An 18,749-nucleotide genomic window follows, 5' to 3' on the forward strand; every position below is an offset into this window, starting at 1 on the left:
GCCAGTGCTTTTTCTGTGTTTGTTCTCTTTGATGTTGTCCCGTTGATACGTATTGTTCTTTCAGCAGTTGAGAGATTCTTCGCGCCCAGAAAACCAAATTAGCTATTAATAATAATAGTTTCGCTGTCTGTCTGACAAGAACGCTCTAGAGAAAACACAAGCAAATTAAAAACATGCATAGTAATTCGAAAAACAAAGTATGACGTCGTCACATTTAGCACAGAGTAGAAAATAATCTCAAGCCGGAGAGTGCACACAGTAATATGACGTCATTGATTCTCGAGTAAACATTGAATAAAAAGGAAATTTTGTCTAATCTAAGTGGTTTGCGTGAAGAGTTTCTTTCATACAATTCTTCGGGTAGGAGCGAAGCCCCACCCCCGCGTAAGAACGTCTGAGCCCCCCCCCCTCCCTAACTCAAAAGAAATTTCTTCATCGATACTCTATAATAAAATTACCGCCTAATTAATGTGTCTAATCTAAAAATTGGTTTTCTTGCAATTTCTTTAATGCAATTCTTCGGGTAGTGGCTAAGCGCGACACCAGTATCTCTTTCAGACTTTTTCCTCCCCGGAGAGGGGTGGGGGTACTTGAAATTTTCGGGGGCGGGGGTAGAATTTTCGGGGAGGTGGCGGACACTGGAAAAAGTATATAATTATATTTCGTTGAATGGGACGGTAGACATGTTTTTTTGGGGGGTGGGGGGGGGGGGTGGGGATGGGTGGTGGTGTGTGTGTGGGGGGGGGGGGGGGGGTGGGGTGGTTTTAGTTTAGAGAAAAGAGACAGCACTATCAGCCTAGCGCCCGTTGTATCCTTCCTCAACGGGCCATTTTTCTCGTATATATATATATATATATATATATATATATATATATATATATATATATATATGTCAGGCAATACTGAATTTGTTTACCCACAATTTGTTATACTTTACATAGAAATTATCTTGGAAAGTAAAGGCCAAAACAATTTAAAAAACAGTGATTTGCAAAAATGTAAAAAAACTATTTTTAATAATATGTAATAATGCACTGATAATGAGGAAATAAATAACTTTCTGTAAATACATAATTATGAACTACTATTTAAATAAAAGCATGGGTCGCTTTTTTATGTATTGAATTCCTTTACTAGAATTTTTTGGGTATTTATAAACGTGAACAGTTTTAGAGAAAATGGTCGATTAAAATTTGTCGAAATTTCGTTCGGCAGTTTCAACACAGATTAACAGAAAGAGGAAGCAAATTAAATAAAAGCTTCTATAAATAAAGAAGTTGCATACAATATAATAGCAATCTTTTGTGTAATAATGCACTGAAAAGGAGAAAATATATGATTTTCTTTAAATATATAATAATACACTACTATTAAATAGTACGTGTAAACATTTACAAAAAATTGAGTTAATAAAGAGATATTTTTAAATGTAATTGCAAATAAGTTGTATTCCAAGTAATACTTTTTTTCGAAATAAATATTTAAATCGTTTAATTTGTTTACAATTTGAATTTACTTAAACTATTAAGAGTTTTGTTTATATTTATTTGCTATTGTAATAAATACTTATTTTGCTAAAATCTTTATTCCCACGTTTTCTTTAACTTGCTTTCGTCTCTGTCTTTCCAATCAAATCTTGCGATCGAAATTTCTGGCACTTCCCAGTTAGCTAGCGCGCTTGTAACGGACACCTATCTACCAGCCAGATAGATGGTGAACGCCCCCGGATTCTTTCTTGGAGTTATATGCAAATGACCTAAAGCCTAACTGAATGAAAACTAACTCAACAACTCACTAGGGCTCGATTTCGAGGTCTAGGGAAAACTAGTGAAACTATTGAAGTTAACAACTCATTCAATCTGCATACAACCTTTAATAAGTGAACACAGTTGTGGCAGAACACAAGGTTAAACAAGATAAAATATTTAGTTTAGAAAATAACAAAACCCAACTTACAAAGCGTAAGAAAAAATACTATCACAGATTCTAACACTTTATAAAAATAGCCACAGGTCACATAACACTGCTATAGCATCAAGAATCACTTGGCCACAAGTAATATAATACTAGAATACTTAAACAACTTAAGAATGCATAGCACACTCAGGACTTAAGTTCTCTCACGTTCAAATGGTCAGAATGGACTGCCGGTCAAAATGGACGGCCTGGTCATAATGGACTGCGTGGTCAGAACGGACTGCCTCGTGCCGCCTGTGGGCGATCTAGTTATAGACTTAGGCAACATGGGAGGTTACCCTCAACTCATTTGGCCATTGGTCGGGGTGGTCATCTGGTCTGAATCAATCAATCAGATCCTTATGGAAAATTTCTGAGTCTTAGACTCTCTTAGTAAGACAGCGGAAAAAACCCGGTTGTTGCACCATCGACCATATATGGTATTATAACAATGTCAAAATAAAACATTACTAGACCTAAGTAGGTCACATCCCCTCCCTTTTTGGAAGTGACAGATAGGTTCCACAAAAACATACATAAGGAACCAATCTGACAATGAAATAAAAAAATGCTTTACAAATGTAGCCAATCAAAATCTTAATACCAGATGAAAATATCCCTGGAAACAAAAGGGAAGTAACTCAAACTTTTACAATTTGTGAAAGGGGAGTAACCCTTTCAAAAAATAATAATACATCAAAATCCCTCAAAAGGGGTATTACAATATTTCCATGTGGATATTAAAAGTGGTAAACCCGACAGGGTAAAACCTTTATTTCAATGACTAGCTACAATATCAACTGAGTCATATGAGACATTTTATCATAGAAGATTACATATAATCAAAAACCACCTTTAATTAAGGTTCACCTGAAAATAAACAAAATATGCAAAATGATTGTCATTTTGAAAAAAAAAATTCAAAACTCATACCACTCACATTCATGTGAGTGTCACCTAAACAAAACACTTGTGTATGGTCCTAATGAACCACAAAACATGTCACATGATCAATGTGTGTAATAAGATTTTACATCCTTGACAAACAATCAGCCACAACATTATCAATACCCTTAATGTGGGAAATTTCCAGATTAAAATTTTGGAAATATAAACTCCATCTCAATATTCTGTGATTCTTTTGTCCTAACTTAGAGGTAAATTTCAGGGAATCATGGTCAGAAAATACTCTGACCGGATTGGTTGAAGAAGTGACATAGACTTCAAATTGTTGTAAGGACAAAACCAAAGCTAAAGCTTCTTTTTCAATAGTAGAGTAATTCTTTTGGTTCTCATTTAACTTTCTGGAAAAAAAAACAATTGGATGGTCAATCCCCATGTTGTCTTCTTGAAATAAGACTGAGCCAATGGCTAAGTTGCTAGCATCAATGGCAAGTTTAAAGGGCTTGCTGAAATCTGGTGCAGCCATAACAGGAGCATTAGATAAAAATGACTTAATGGTTAAAAAAGCTTCATGACATTTAGTTGACCATTCAAACTCAACACCCTTTTTCAATAATGCAGTAAGAGGTTCAGCAACAGCTGAAAAGTTTTGACAGAACCGCCTATAGTAACCAGCCATCCCAAGGAACTTTTTGATTTCTTTACAATTTTTGGGAGGTGGCAACTTTACAATAGCATCTACTTTGGCTTCAATGGGCCTAACTTGGTTCGTTCCTACTTGATAACCCAAATAGGTAATTGAACCTTTACAGAAATCACTTTTATGCAGGTTTACAGTAAAATTAACTTCAGACAATTTTCTAAAATGGATAGTCAACTGAACAATATGTTCTTCAAAAGTATTAGAAAATACTACTATATCATCTATGTAGGCCTCACATTGGTCTATGTCAGCAATGACAGAGTTAATGACCCGCTGGAAAGTTTGACCAGCATTTCGCATACCAAAGGGCATACGTTTGTATCTATAAAAACCATTAGGGGTTACAAAAGCAGATATTTCTTTTGCACGGTCAGATAAGGGGATTTGCCAGTATCCTGATAGTAAATCAATTTTGGAAATTATCTTAGCTTGACCAACTTTATCAATAACGTCTTCTATTCGAGGTAATGGATAGGAATAAGCTTTGGTGAGCGCATTTACCTTCCTAAAGTCGGTCACAAACCTGAAAGATCCCCCGTCTTTCGGGACTAAAAGACATGGGGAACTCCAGTTGCTGAAACTGGGTTCAATGATATCATTCTTAAGCATATAATGAATTTCATCTTTTATCAAAACAGCTTTTTCCGGGTTAACTCTATAGGGGTGTTGTTTGATGGGTTTTGCATCACCTACGTCTACATCATGAGGTGGAACCTTCGCTTCTTTGGGGACATCCCCAAAAATAGAGGGAAATGTCTCAAATAACTGAGACAATTTATGGCTTTCCTCTGTGGACAAATGCATAAGGTGGTCATTTAGATGATCTAAAAAGGAAGAATTTACCAATTTTGGGGGTTTCAATTTATCATGTATCACATCATCAGAAACATTTGAACATACAGGTAAAGTAATTTTAGCTGTGGATTGAAAATTGTTACAATTATCATAATACTTTTTCAGTGAGTTAACATGATACACTGTCTGTTTCTTTCTCCTGTCTGGCGTACTGACAACATAGTTCAAATCACTTAATTTTGAATGCACAGTAAAGGGTCCACAATATCTTAAGGATAACGCATTGTTCAGATTAGGCACTAGCACAAGAACTTTCTCGCCTGGATTGAATGTTCGTTTACGAGAACTCTTATCATACAGTCCTTTCATTCTCACCTGGGCCTTTCTTAAGTTCTTGTGAGCCATTTCGCACACGGCTTTCAGTCGAACGTGAAAATCGTCAAAGTTTTCCACTGGATGATCACTGGTACCTGTCCAACGCTCGTGGATCAGCTTCAGGGGACCACGGACAGAATGTCCGAACACAAGCTGAAAAGGAGAGTAACCTAGAGCTTCCTGGACACAGTCCCTAGCGGCGAAAATAATCCAACGAACAGTCTCATCCCATTGGGTGTTACTTTTAGCGAATGTTCTTAGCATGGTTTTTAGGGTCTGGTGGAACCTCTCAAGTACGCCTTGAGACTGAGGGTGGTAGGCTGAGCTGGTGATGTGGGTAACGCCTAGCTTGGCTAGCGCTTCCTGAAAATGGTGACTGGTGAAGTTGCTGCCTTGATCTGTTTGAACGATTCTAGGTAATCCAAAGGTAGTGAAGAACCGGGTCATGGCTCTGACTACAGTCTTTGCCTTAATGTTCCGTAAGGGGAACGCCTCGTGAAAACGGGTACTTGAACACATAAAGGTAAGTAGGTACTCGTTGCCCGCCTTGGTTTTAGGCAAGGGACCTACACAGTCCATGACGATTTTAGAAAAGGGTTCTTCTAATACAGGAATCGGACTCAAAGGGGCCTTAGGAATTTTCTGGTTTGGCTTTCCGGCCAACTGACAGTTCGTGCAACTTTTGCAGTAACGCGACACATCATTTCTCATTTTGGGCCAAAAGAACAGTTCTTTGATCTCCGCCGTCGTTTTAGTGACTCCTGGGTGCGCTGACATTGGATGGTCATGTGCCAGTTTCAGTATTTCATGCCGATAAGGTGGAGGGACCCACAGCTGGTTTTTACTCAACCATGGTTCGGCAGGTGAGGCATCTACTGGTACAGAGCGACGAAAGAAGAGGCCGTTCTCGGAGAAATATTCCCCATCGTCAGATGAGGGTGACTTTTCGACCATTGCTTTGAGTTCCGCGTCGACTTGTTGAGCTTTAATGATGTCTTCCTGAGATATCCTCAGGGGTAAGCCCAGGCTTGTGTTCTCTGGAAGCATAGACTCCAGTTTGGGAGATGGATTTCCCGACGATGATGGTAGGTGTGGTTCATGCGCTGTGTCAGCCAATTGTTTGGTCTGGCTTCTTGTCACCACACATGCAGGATACAGTTCATTATCATTATCTGGAACTGTTGACAAAGGGTTTTGAACCGTACAGGGGTATACTTTGCTTCCTGCAAGGTCATTCCCTAGAAGCAGGTGTACTCCTGGGACAGGAATACTATCTATCACACCTAAAATGACTTCGCCTTCGACGAGATGATGTTTCAGGGCAAACTTGTGTAGAGGGACTACAGTAGATTTTGTCCCCACTCCCTGGATAATGGAAACATTTCCGGTGTTCGTCTCCGGTGTAATATCCATAGAACTTTTCAAAAGAAGTGACTGTGACGCTCCTGTGTCTCTTAGGACGGTGATATTCTGCTGAGACAACGGATCACCTGGTTTGCTAATGATAGCTTCGGTAATGAAAGATGAAAAGTCAACCTTTCTCGATCCCTCGAGATCGGTAGACTCGGAAGAAACTGGATGGTGGCGTGAACAGTCAAAATGTGACTGAACATAATGTGTGGAGACTTGACTGCCTTCCTGCGGACACTTAAGGTTAGTGTCCCTCAGAATTCTAGAGTTCATATTTGAACTGGCTGCTTGAGGGGATAGAGCATAGTGCGCAGAAGTACGCACCACCTCTCTGTTAAATTGAAGACGTTTGTAGCAGTCCTTGACATGGTGACCAGGTCTTTTGCAGAACTGGCATACTGCTCGACGATTGAGAGTTGATCTTGGTTTCTCTCTGGACTGTAATGCCTTCACGTGTTGGCCAACAGGAGGATTGCTGCCAAAAAGGGGAAGCACGGGGTTGAGGCGGTTTCCTGACACTGGTGGTTTCTTATGCACCAACATATATGTGTCAGCCGACTCAGCAGCCTTCTGGATGTCAATTATCTTGTTATCCAGTATGTGTAGTCGTATGTCTTCAGGCAGGGACTTTAGGAATTCTTCCCTTAGGATAAGTGATCTGAGCCTCTCAAACTCAGAAACTTTCTCAGAGTGTAGCCACCTTGAGAAAATTTTCTCTTTTTCAAAGAGAAATTCCACATATGATTGAGTGGGTAACTTGCGGAGTGCTCGGAATTTTATCCGATAGGCCTCGGGCGTCAGTTCGTAGGCCTTCAAAATGGCAGTCTTGACCAAACTATAGTTATTTTGAACGTCGTGAGAGAGTGCCTGGTATGTTTTTGCAGCTTTCCCTGTAAGGACCGTGCTCAATAAAGCAGTAATGGAAGTTTCGGGCCATTCACATGTCTTCGCTAAACTCTCAAATGAGTTAAAGAAAACGACCAAATCTGTTTCATCAAATTTAGGAACTAATTTCCCAAATTTGGCAATCACTTGCCCCACCGACAACTTTTTAGGATCTACCAGAGAAGTGACATCTCCACTAACTTTACCAAATTCAAATTCCAACCTCCTCTTATCTAAAGCAATTTTAGCCTCTAACTCCTGTTTCTCTAAAGCAATTCTAGCTTCTAATTCTACCTTCTCTAGAGGTTTCTCCTCACGGAGTATCACCCCAGCCAACAAACTTTCATCAAATACACCTTCATTAATAAAATGAACAACAATTTTATCTCTCAACACTTCTGATTTCTGAGTAACAGAATAATCCAATTTCAATTCCTTAACAACACTAATCAAAACTTTCCTACTCAACTTCTCTACCTCCTCAACGGTGGGATTAGATAAGAAAGACTCCATTACACTAACTTCAAAATCAAAACAAGCCTAAATTAACACGGCCCAACTCTGCGTTATGAACTTGACCTTCAATCTAGGACGTGACACGTCTGGCTTTTGACCTAGATAACTCTAGCCTTGCGCGCGTTTTAATAACACGGCTCCACTGGATAGAAAAACAACTAAATCAAACTAAACTTAGTGTTTAACTGATACAACCAACAACTGGAACGACAGATTAAATGCCGGCGAGTCCCCACTTTGTAACGGACACCTATCTACCAGCCAGATAGATGGTGAACGCCCCCGGATTCTTTCTTGGAGTTATATGCAAATGACCTAAAGCCTAACTGAATGAAAACTAACTCAACAACTCACTAGGGCTCGATTTCGAGGTCTAGGGAAAACTAGTGAAACTATTGAAGTTAACAACTCATTCAATCTGCATACAACCTTTAATAAGTGAACACAGTTGTGGCAGAACACAAGGTTAAACAAGATAAAATATTTAGTTTAGAAAATAACAAAACCCAACTTACAAAGCGTAAGAAAAAATACTATCACAGATTCTAACACTTTATAAAAATAGCCACAGGTCACCAAGAATCACTTGGCCACAAGTAATATAATACTAGAATACTTAAACAACTTAAGAATGCATAGCACACTCAGGACTTAAGTTCTCTCACGTTCAAATGGTCAGAATGGACTGCCGGTCAAAATGGACGGCCTGGTCATAATGGACTGCGTGGTCAGAACGGACTGCCTCGTGCCGCCTGTGGGCGATCTAGTTATAGACTTAGGCAACATGGGAGGTTACCCTCAACTCATGTGGCCATTGGTCGGGGTGGTCATCTGGTCTGAATCAATCAATCAGATCCTTATGGAAAATTTCTGAGTCTTAGACTCTCTTAGTAAGACAGCGGAAAAAACCCGGTTGTTGCACCATCGACCATATATGGTATTATAACAATGTCAAACTAAAACATTACTAGACCTAAGTAGGTCACACGCTGAAATTTTCAGGGAAGCTTTGTTTTGGATGACAATAGAATATTCAATTGTTATTATTACTAAATTGATCCATGGAAACATTTTATTGAGCATTTTAGACCGCTATATAATCTATATATATAATTCTCCTCTGCGAGCCGTTAGAAAACAAGCTGCAAGCGCCTCCTTACAGTCCCCTCTCTTTCTCTCTATCACTATCACTACCACCCTACCCCACCCCCACATGGTCTGCTGAGCTGTGGTCACGTTAATGTTTACAAACATTACAGCCAGGTTTAGTGACGGCTATTAGGGGCAGATAATTAAGTTTGAACCGACTTTAAACGTACAGGAGGTAACTAAGAGGAGGCTGCTTTCACGGGGGGGGGGGGGGGTGTAGGGTCGGGGTTAGGGGAAAGGAGGGGGGTTAGTGTTTTAAAGCAAATATTTTCAGTGGCAGCATTGGTACTGTCGAATTCACAAATTATGAATTACTGAAAGTAGAAAATAAATCAACTAAATAGCGGCGTATGATACGCCGCGGGTCGGCTCGTTGTAGTAAAAACGTGCGGAAAAAGGGACATAACCCAGTAACTGTAATTTGTGTACAAACAACCGTAACAACTGGTGGCCAGTATGGGGGAGACGATATGGTCGAGTGGTTGGGCACACGATTGCTATCCCACTCGACACGGGTTCAAATCTATGTGTTCTAGTCAGTAACGTATTCACACAACGTGTTTTGTACGAGTTGTCTTTTTACGAGTTGTCTTCGTTTACCCAAAAAAAAATTGAAAAGATAAAATCGATAGCAAGATTTTTATGCAAACAAACAGACAAAGACTAAAAAGTTGAAAATAATAATCATTAAAAAAGTTAAAAAAACCCACGTTTTCTGATTGAACTAAAAAGTAGAAAATAAATGCTATACATCACAATAATACAAGCGATCACTCTACTATAAGCGATCAAAAACGTGGGGCGCCGTGATTTTCTTACAGTTTCTAATACTGTTGACTCTCTACAAGCTCCCTAATAAAAGTCTATAGTATTATCTAATCAATAGTAATATAACTTTTACTTCGGCGCCCCAGATATAATTCATTTTCAAACATTAAAATAAACACTAAAATTGTGTTTGAGCCGGCTAAATATTTAAAAGGTTTTGCGTCATATCATATGTGTAATCAAATTGTTCTAAACAACAGACATATTATTAATCTACAGGATTTAAATGTCTTGAATTTTGAGAAGTATCTTGAATATTATCATACAGGTTTTTAGGATTAGTTGTTTCGCTGTCTTCATTATAAGCATGTTCCACAGAAGGCTCTGGGTTTTGTTCAGGGCAGGAATCATACACAGATACGTAAGCAGGGACTGTCTCCGAAACTAAAAATTAGACATGGTTGTGTTAGTTACACGTATCGCAAACTAATATCTCAAACATATGAAGCAACTATTATTTTATTTTATTTAAAACCGTTATTGTATCAAATCAATTTATAAACAACAGAGTAAATGCAATGTGAAATCAAATGAGTTTAAACCCAGTGTTACATTTTTTAATCATCTTCATTTCCGTTCGTGTCCAAGACACATAGGGCAGATGAAGTAGAGTTTATCTGCTTCAGAGACCTCGGCACGTAAAGGTATAGTGTGGACAGAACTATGCCCAGCCGCCTTTGTTTCCGCAATGTAAGTTAGGTACCCATCACAGCTGGGTAGGTTCAGGGACGTTATCCTAATTGTTCCACTAATTTGAAGTTCAAATTTTGAACCCGGATTCGACTTTTTAAATACTTTTTAATACTTAATTTAAATTACGCGAACATATATGCTGCAAAATTACGTACCCCTGTTTTGGTTTCCCGATTCATTCCGTCGTAAACAAAAACACTTTGACACAAAGTCTTGTCTGTAGAATGGAACATTTTAGATTTAGCTTGTCAATTTTTTTGTAAATATAACACTTTTTTTTCCATTTAATTTTGTTACAAATAATAACAAAGTTTATGACCAAATCGACGGCTTATATTAATTAGTATACTATTTGAGTGTTGACATTTTTGGTCCAATGCAAGTGCAATAAATGCAATATAGACACAATCTATTTTAATAGATTGTAATTATCAACTATGATTATTACACGAAAAAGGTGTATTGTAGGCTTACCGTAATTGCTGAATACTTTTTCTTACTAAACAAAGAATGAAAGAAATATAAAATAAGTCAACAATCTTTGCATTGTTATATCATACAGAATCATTACTGATACAGCTTATATGATACAGATTTGTTGAATAATGATTCATCTATGCTTACCTTTTTTAAAGCTTAATAAGCCGCAACCAATAATACAGAACAGCACTAGAATAATAAAGGCTATCATATATTTCATAGAATCGTCTGTGTCGTTTCTATCTTTGGAGTTCTTTGTACCTAAAGAGAAATATACAATTAAAAATTGAATATGTTTATATACTAACCCGTTGTATATAGAGTAGTATAAATTCGTCAGTCTATTATAAATCTAGCATATAATAAATCTAGCATTCAACAATGCAATTTAAAATTGTTTTATAATTTTGCAACAGTTAGACAAATAAAAGTTTGTGTAAGTGAAAATATAGCCATATATTTTTAAAAATAGAAATAAAGTATTACAAAACTCATAGGGTATAAGTTCGGTACATTTGTGCCAAGATTGGGTAAGAACTTAGTAAATTACTTTTGTTAAATCCTTTCCGAAATTGCATTATTTAATCTCGTTGGTTGTGCGTTTTTTTTTTGCTTGTTTCGTTCGATGTTGTTCATTTGTCAAACTTGAAGAAATTCTAAATATAATCGGGAGTGATTTTCCCTAAACTTCTCGATTATTCTAAATTAATAGAAACGGTGACACTTACAGGTCTATAGAAATGTTATTTATTATTTTTTTGAATTTTTTTTAAGCAGAATAGAATCGAGCAAAAAAAAAAAAAAACAAAAAAAAAACAACAACAAACAAACAACAACAATGGCGCGCCTAATGAATGAAAACAGCGTGTGTATAATAGAGCGGGAGAGAAGTACTTTTAAAAGGAAATATTTTGGGAAATCGTAAAGAGTACAAAGTTTTACTTTCGGTCTCCGGAAATCATAATACGAAAGAAAACAGTGAACAAAATCATATACCTATGCATGAAATTTCGTCTAACTGAAACAGTACTACAGTTATTTTGTATTTTACTATTTTTTAAAAACAGTAAATAATTTTTGTAAAAATATTAAATTTATCCAGAACAGTACCTATCTGTATATCGGAAATCTCTACAAAATAAAAGTGACATAAGTTTAAGTTATTTTATTTAAAATTCCGTCCACGTAATTGAAACAGTGCTAAAGTTATTATGTTATCGCGGAAATAGAGTTAAGTACCATTTTTAATATACGAATATCTTTCAAACGTTAACAAATACCTGCGCAAAAAAAAGTAATACTTAAATATAAAAGTTCATTTACCTAAATTAAGCAGTATTCAAGTTATTGATTTTTGAGAAACAGGAACTTGAGTTAGTTCTAATACTAACCTTTTACTTTAAACCCCTAAAATGTCAATACAGAACTACACATTTGATATGATACATAAAATTATTATAAAACATGTCACAAACAGAACTGAAACGGTACTCGAGTTATCGTGGTCACAGTGAAAACATCCTCAGGACAATCTGCAAAACTAAAATTTCCGGATGCGGACGGATGTGCAACATTAAAAGTTGTCAAAATCTGAAGTTAGATTTTTGCACGATTACATTTCATTCTTTACATTCAGAACACGATAAAGTAGGGATAATACAATTTAATTAACTTGATTGTGGTGGCTTAGCTGAAAATCTAGACCGATTGATAGAAATGAAATCTTATAAACGACGCACAAGTAATACATAGCGTGACGACACAGGATTACAAACCAAAAAGTTTCAAATTCAGTTCCACAGTTCTAATAGATACCTGTTTTTTCAAGGCCAATGTAAAGTCGGTAGAAAATATTTTGAACCACTTTATTACTTTTTAAAAAGATCAAAGGGTTATTAACCCAACTTGATTCTATTCTATTATAAAAAGTTTAAGTAATTAAAAATGGACTAAAAATATATCCCGAGGTGCCATCCCCCGTAGTGTTATATTAGAATATTCGAGAAAGTTTAGGGGAGATCACTCCCGGTTTATTATATATGTAGATGTCAGTTTAGTTTAGCACCTGGACATCATTACTTTAATTTTTTTAAGTTGTCTAGGATATTTAATTTGATAACTTGTTTAATTATTCGCATAAGCCTATTCGATATAAAAAAAGATAAGACTTACCTCTTTGTACAAGTACGGGAAAGTAATTGACGCTTAAATTTTCATGTATATAAGAAGTGCCAAACTTGAATTCCATTTCTCCATAGTCTCGCTCTGACACATTTGAGATAGTTATCTTCACGTTAAAACGATACAGGTCAAATCTAACGTTGGTCCATGTCACGCATAATCTCGATACACATTGACCCTTGTACAGCCAGGTATTTTTGTAAGCAACCATTAGAGGTATATCAATTACGGGGTTAGGAATCATTACACAAACATCGAACATAACGTCTTGTCCCAGGTCAGCTTCCAACACTTTATCGTGAGGTAGGCACAGATGTGGTGAACCTATGCGACGAAAAGTTTAATATTCACATTTTATTTTTATTGAACAGTAGTGAGTGACAACATTAAGCAATTTTTACAACATAGACTTTCCTAGTCTATATATTCATAGTAACTAACTTCAACTTGACTTAAATTTAAACTCAGCCCTAGCCCTAGCCCTAGCCCTAGCCCTAGCCCTAGCCCTAGCCCTAGCCCTAGCCCTAGCCCTAGCCCTAGCCCTAGCCCTAGCCCTAGCCCTAGCCCTAGCCCTAGCCCTAGCCCTAGCCCTAGCCCTAGCCCTAGCCCTAGCCCTAGCCCTAGCCCTAGCCCTAGCCCTAGCCCTAGCCCTAGCCCTAGCCCTAGCCCTAGCCCTAGCCCTAGCCCTAGCCCTAGCCCTAGCCCTAGCCCTAGCCCTAGCCCTAGCCCTAGCCCTAGCCCTAGCCCTAGCCCTAGCCCTAGCCCTAGCCCTAGCCCTAGCCCTAGCCCTAGTTCTAGCCCTAATCCTAGCCCTAACCCTAACCCTAACCCTAACCCTAACCCTAACCCTGTCCGGGGGGGGGTAATGTCCTACTGGGCGGGGGGTAATTGACAGGGGGGTAATTGACAGGGGGGTAATTACTCTGGGGGTAATGTCGGGGGGGATATCCGGGGGGTAATTGACAGGGGGAAATGCCCTGTTCCTAAAGGGGGCTGGGCATAGTGCTAACCACACTATATGCCGAGGTCGCAGAAACAAGTGAACTCTACTTCACTTGCACCGTCAGGGTTGAAAGGGAAACTTTTTATATATTCTTGCATGTAACACAAACAGGTTCTGTATTCCTTTAAGGAATGCTGCAAAATCATTAGTCAATTCTCAAAGTGTTAATATATTGCTTTGACGAATGAATTGCTTATTGACGAAATTCCCGAAGTGGTTTAATTAACTTTTCTATAAAGGCAATTGAATAATTGGCTTCTTGGATAAAAGAACTATAGCAATGGATAATACTACAAGGATTAATAATAACATTGTAATACAATTTAGGCACATATTAAATTACTTACATCCAAAAACTGATAGATTTATATCATGTGTGGTATTTGTTACACACAAATATTGGCCAGAATCGTTACACGACAGACTTTGGAAGGTGTACAAAAGTGTGGCCGACAATGACCTTTTTTTAACAAGCACTTTATCTTCATGTAGGATGGCAGCCCAGTCTGATGTGTTAGGTGGATGGCACACAAGCATCAGTGCCGTCTTTTCTGGGTAGCGCACGTGTCTGCGACTCGTGGTAAATCTTTCTGTTTTCATGGCTGAGGAAAGTCATCACGTGAAATTTAATTGTAGTTGAATTCTAAGTTATAATTAAAAGCGTAAATACGACATTGCAGGTGAATTCTAAATTAAAATTAAAAAGGTGAATACGACATTGTCGGTGAATTCTAAGTTATAATTAAAAGCGTAAATACGACATTGTAGGTGAATTCTAAATTAAAATTAAAAGAGTGAATACGACATTGTCGGTGAATTCTAAGTTATAATTAAAAGCATGAATACGACATTATAGGGGAATTCTAAGTTATAACTTAAAAGCGTAAATACGACATTGTCGGTTTATACATTGATCGACAACAATATAAGTTTCTTACAAGCAATGGAAGTTAATTGTTATACTATATTAAAAACCAATTTAAAATTAAAAAAAAACAGAACGTTAAACACAATTCTTACAGTAGTTTCTTTCATTTTTTTTCTTAATCAGTTACATTTATTAGTATGTATATAAGATAGTGTAGTTTATTTGGTCTAATTTAAATCATTCAAACGCTTACGTTCCTTGTTTTTCTTTAAGAATCGGACTGTTGGAGGCATAGTACCTTAATTAATATTTTTTAAAAATTTAATTATAACATCAAACGTTACCACAATCAACCTCTGAAAAACAAGACCAACTCCCATCACACGCCCGCAAAGAGGTCATCCATAAATGACGTCACGCTTTTTTGGACGATTTTTACCTCTCCCCCCTTCCCTCCGTCACACGTCGTCACAAAAAGCTAGACCCCCCCTAAAATGGGGTCACACCCCAGCCTACAACTCCTCAGAATTGCAGTTGAATTTTTTTTTAAACATCGATATTTTTCAAAAATCTTGTCTCAACTCTGTCAAAATAGAATATTTTAATCAATTCCTATTACAATTTATTATAACAGTTTTCTAAAACTCGAAATAACTTCTAAAATTCGTTTTCTAACATTGCTTTTTTATAATTCAAAAGTGTGACATCGCACTATCTGACCCCCCCCCCCCCTTCCCGTCATCACAAACAGTCACAAAATTACGGACCCCCCTTCCCCCTACGAGTGTGACGTCATTTATGGACGAACCCAAATCTCACAATTCGTGTAGACTACTTAACTAACTGCAAATTGCGGTTATATGGTTAGACGTAAGATAATAATATAGGCCTACATGCTTGATTACTATAATTGATAATGTTTTTTGACTAGTCTCACTTGTAGGAGTGTTTTTCTAAAGGCTTATGCGTACGAATAGGGGGGGGGGAAGATGTGTGTGTGGGGAGGGTGGGGAATGCATCCCATGGACAATTTTAGGAAAGTGGCGCCTTCTTGGAGATACAATTTTAAATCACTTCAAAATACAAAAATATTTTTACCATACAGAAACAAACTACTTGAAATAGTTACAAACTATTTTTCAGTAGCCAGTTTTATGCTAAGCAAATATGTAATTCGTTTAAATTGTCTAATTCTTTTAAGTGACCGCGGGGCCGAACAAGGCACACGTATATCCCTAGGTCAGTCTACTTTAGTAACTGGACAGCAAATGCTTACCTGAACAACTAATATTCACAAACAAATTTAATTATAAGTGAAGATTGAAATGTTTACCTGAACAACTTATCTTCACAATAAATTTAAATATAAGTAAAGATTGTAATGTTTACCTGAACAACTTATCTTCACAATAAATTTAAATATAAGTAAAGATTGTAATGTTTACCTGAACAACTTATCTTCACAATAAATTTAAATATAAGTAAAGATTGTAATGTTTACCTGAACAACTTATCTTCACAATAAATTTAAATATAAGTGAAGATTGTAATGTTTACCTGAACAACTTATCTTCACAAATAAATTTAATTATAAGTGAAGATTGTAATGTTTACATGAACAACTTATCTTCACACATAAATTTAATTATAAGTGAAGATTTTAATGTTTGCCTACCTAAACAACTTATCTTCACAATAAATTTAATTATAAGTGAAGATTGTAATGTTTCCCTGAATTACTTATCTTCACAAGAAATTTAATTCTAAGTAAAGATATCAAAGTATTATATATTTAATTATACAAAGTATTCGTATTATATAGATACTATTTACCGTGCTTTATTTTACCGTATTTAAATATTTTTACTATTACTTTAGTTTTTTTAAATTGTTTCGGATATTTCACTTGATTATTTGATTGATCGATACCATAAGCCAATTTGATATTAAATAAAAGATAAGACTTACTTCTTGGTACTAGTAGCGGAAAGTAATTGAAGGTATAATTTTCATATGCATGAGAAGTGCCAAACTTGAGTATGATTTGTCCATAGTCTTCTTTTGACACATTCGAGATAATTATCTTCACGTTAAAACGATAAAATTCAACGTTGGTCCATGTCACACATAATCTCGATACACACTGACCATTGTACAGCCAGGTATTTTTGTAATTAACCGTTATAGGCATATTATCGAAGGGTGCGGGAATCATTACACAAACATCGAACATAACGACTTGCCCCAGATCAGCTTCCAACACTTTATCGTGAGGTAGACACAGCTTTGGTGGACCTATACGACATAAAGTACAATATACATACTTTATTTTTATTGAACAGTAGGTAGCGACAACATTAAGCAATGTGTACAACTTAGACAATTGTATATATTTATACTAGCTAACCGTAGCTTGACTTCAATTTTTGTTTTTAATTTTTTATTACAGAGCCTTGTTGAGACATTTTTGTAGATGTATTCTGATAACTAATTTTTAAATACTTTGTAATTTCTTGCATGTAACACATACATTTTTAGTAACCATTAAGCTTTGTACAGAAATAAGGAAGCAACTTTTTTCCTTGCTATAAGTGTTAATATATTGCTTAGACGAATAAATTTCTTATTGACGAAAATTCCGAAACGGTTTAATTAACTTTCCAAGCTAATTAAAACATTTCCAGTTAAATCTCAATGACCTACGATGTCACATTTAAAAAAAAAATACTGTTAAAGCAATTAAATCAATGGCTTCTCAGATAAATTTACTAGAGCAATGGATGATAATAACTGGATTAGTAAGAACGTTGTAAAAGAATTATTTTGTACATATTAAATCACTTACATCCAAAAACCAACACATACATGTGTCGCGTCGTATTTGTTACACACATATAATGTCCCATATCTTTACAAGACAGACTTGGGAAGGTGTATATAATAGCGGACGACGATTTACTTCTGTAACCAAACACTTTATCTTCATGATGGATGGCAGCCCCGGATGTGTTGGCGGAATCGCACACAAGAGTGAGCTCTGTCTTCTCTAGCCAAGTAACATATCTGGGATACTCGGCAAAACTTTCTGTTTTTATGGCTGAAGAAATAAAAATCTTTTAGCGAAGTACAGTTGTTTCATCACCCTCAATAGGGCTGGTAAGTAGGTCACCAACCAGTTCTAGGGCTCATGCAGGTTTTAATGAGCCGTAGAACTGGTTGGTGACCTACTTACCAGCCCTATTTTGATCTTGATGAAGCGTATCTTTAAAAAAAAAACAAATTCACTGTTCTAACAAAACTATAATTATATAATATATAATTATATACATATTATGTATTTAACACGTTCACTTTATATCTACCATAGTTTCATATTTGTTGGTTACAAATCATCAAAGTAATTAGGTGGCGTACTTTTAGGATATGTTGATATAATAATATTAGTAGCAGCAAACAGTTTATTCTTAAAAGCCATTACATCTATAAACATACGATTTTTAAACTACTCGTGCTAGATTAAACAATTTTAGATTTTCTGTTTAAATGATATAAAAGGAATGATTATATGAAGCCTTTCATACGAGTGAATAAGTCTTTTAATAACATAGTTTTATTATAACATCAAACGTTAGGTAGATATTAAATTACTAACATCCCAAAACTGACACCAGTGGCGTAGACAGGGGGGGGGGGTACAACTCCCCCATGGAACCCTCTGTAAAAAAAAGTTTTACTGTCATAATACCACTGATACTTATTTAAATCTATTTCTGAATCAGTATATATGTATAATTGTATATGTTTAGAACAGTCATCTAAAATCTAACGGTATTTTCACTCTGAGTATGATCCCCCCCCCCCTCCACCTAACCACCTAAAACGGGAATGGCCTTAATTGGGTAGAGCGACATTAATGTCACATCTAGGTATACGCTGGGTAGGATAATTGACCTAAAGTGACCGGACAGTAGTGGATGAAGTTGAACCCCCCCCCAACCCACCCC

The 18,749-nt window shown here is 36.6% G+C and overlaps 1 protein-coding gene across 1 annotated transcript; it reads right to left on the reverse strand.

The window, feature by feature from the left end:
* Nucleotides 1-10,649: 10,649 nt before the first annotated feature.
* LOC131928374 (uncharacterized) lies at nt 10,650-13,189 on the reverse strand. Its single transcript, XM_059284421.1, has 3 exons — nt 12,866-13,189; nt 10,838-10,954; nt 10,650-10,712 (listed from the first exon to the last, which is right to left on the reverse strand). The coding sequence occupies exons 1-3, from the start codon at nt 13,134-13,136 to the stop codon at nt 10,684-10,686; spliced, it is 417 nt and encodes a 138-aa protein (XP_059140404.1). The 5' UTR covers nt 13,137-13,189; the 3' UTR covers nt 10,650-10,683.
* Nucleotides 13,190-18,749: the final 5,560 nt, after the last annotated feature.

This window comes from Physella acuta, unplaced genomic scaffold (genome assembly GCF_028476545.2).
Source record: "Physella acuta isolate Inbredline_101_S28 unplaced genomic scaffold, ASM2847654v3 ptg000009l, whole genome shotgun sequence".
NCBI classification, from domain to species: Eukaryota; Metazoa; Mollusca; class Gastropoda; family Physidae; genus Physella; species Physella acuta.

Coding starts and splice junctions, on each gene's coding strand:
- LOC131928374 (XM_059284421.1), bottom strand. CDS start 13,136: ATGTTCGATGTTTGTGTAATGATTCCTAACCCCGTAATTGATATACCT. Junction 10,955..12,865: donor TCCCGTACTTGTACAAAGAG/GTAAGTCTTATC, acceptor ATTTCTCTTTAG/GTACAAAGAACTCCAAAGAT. Junction 10,713..10,837: donor CTTATTAAGCTTTAAAAAAG/GTAAGCATAGAT, acceptor TTCTTTGTTTAG/TAAGAAAAAGTATTCAGCAA.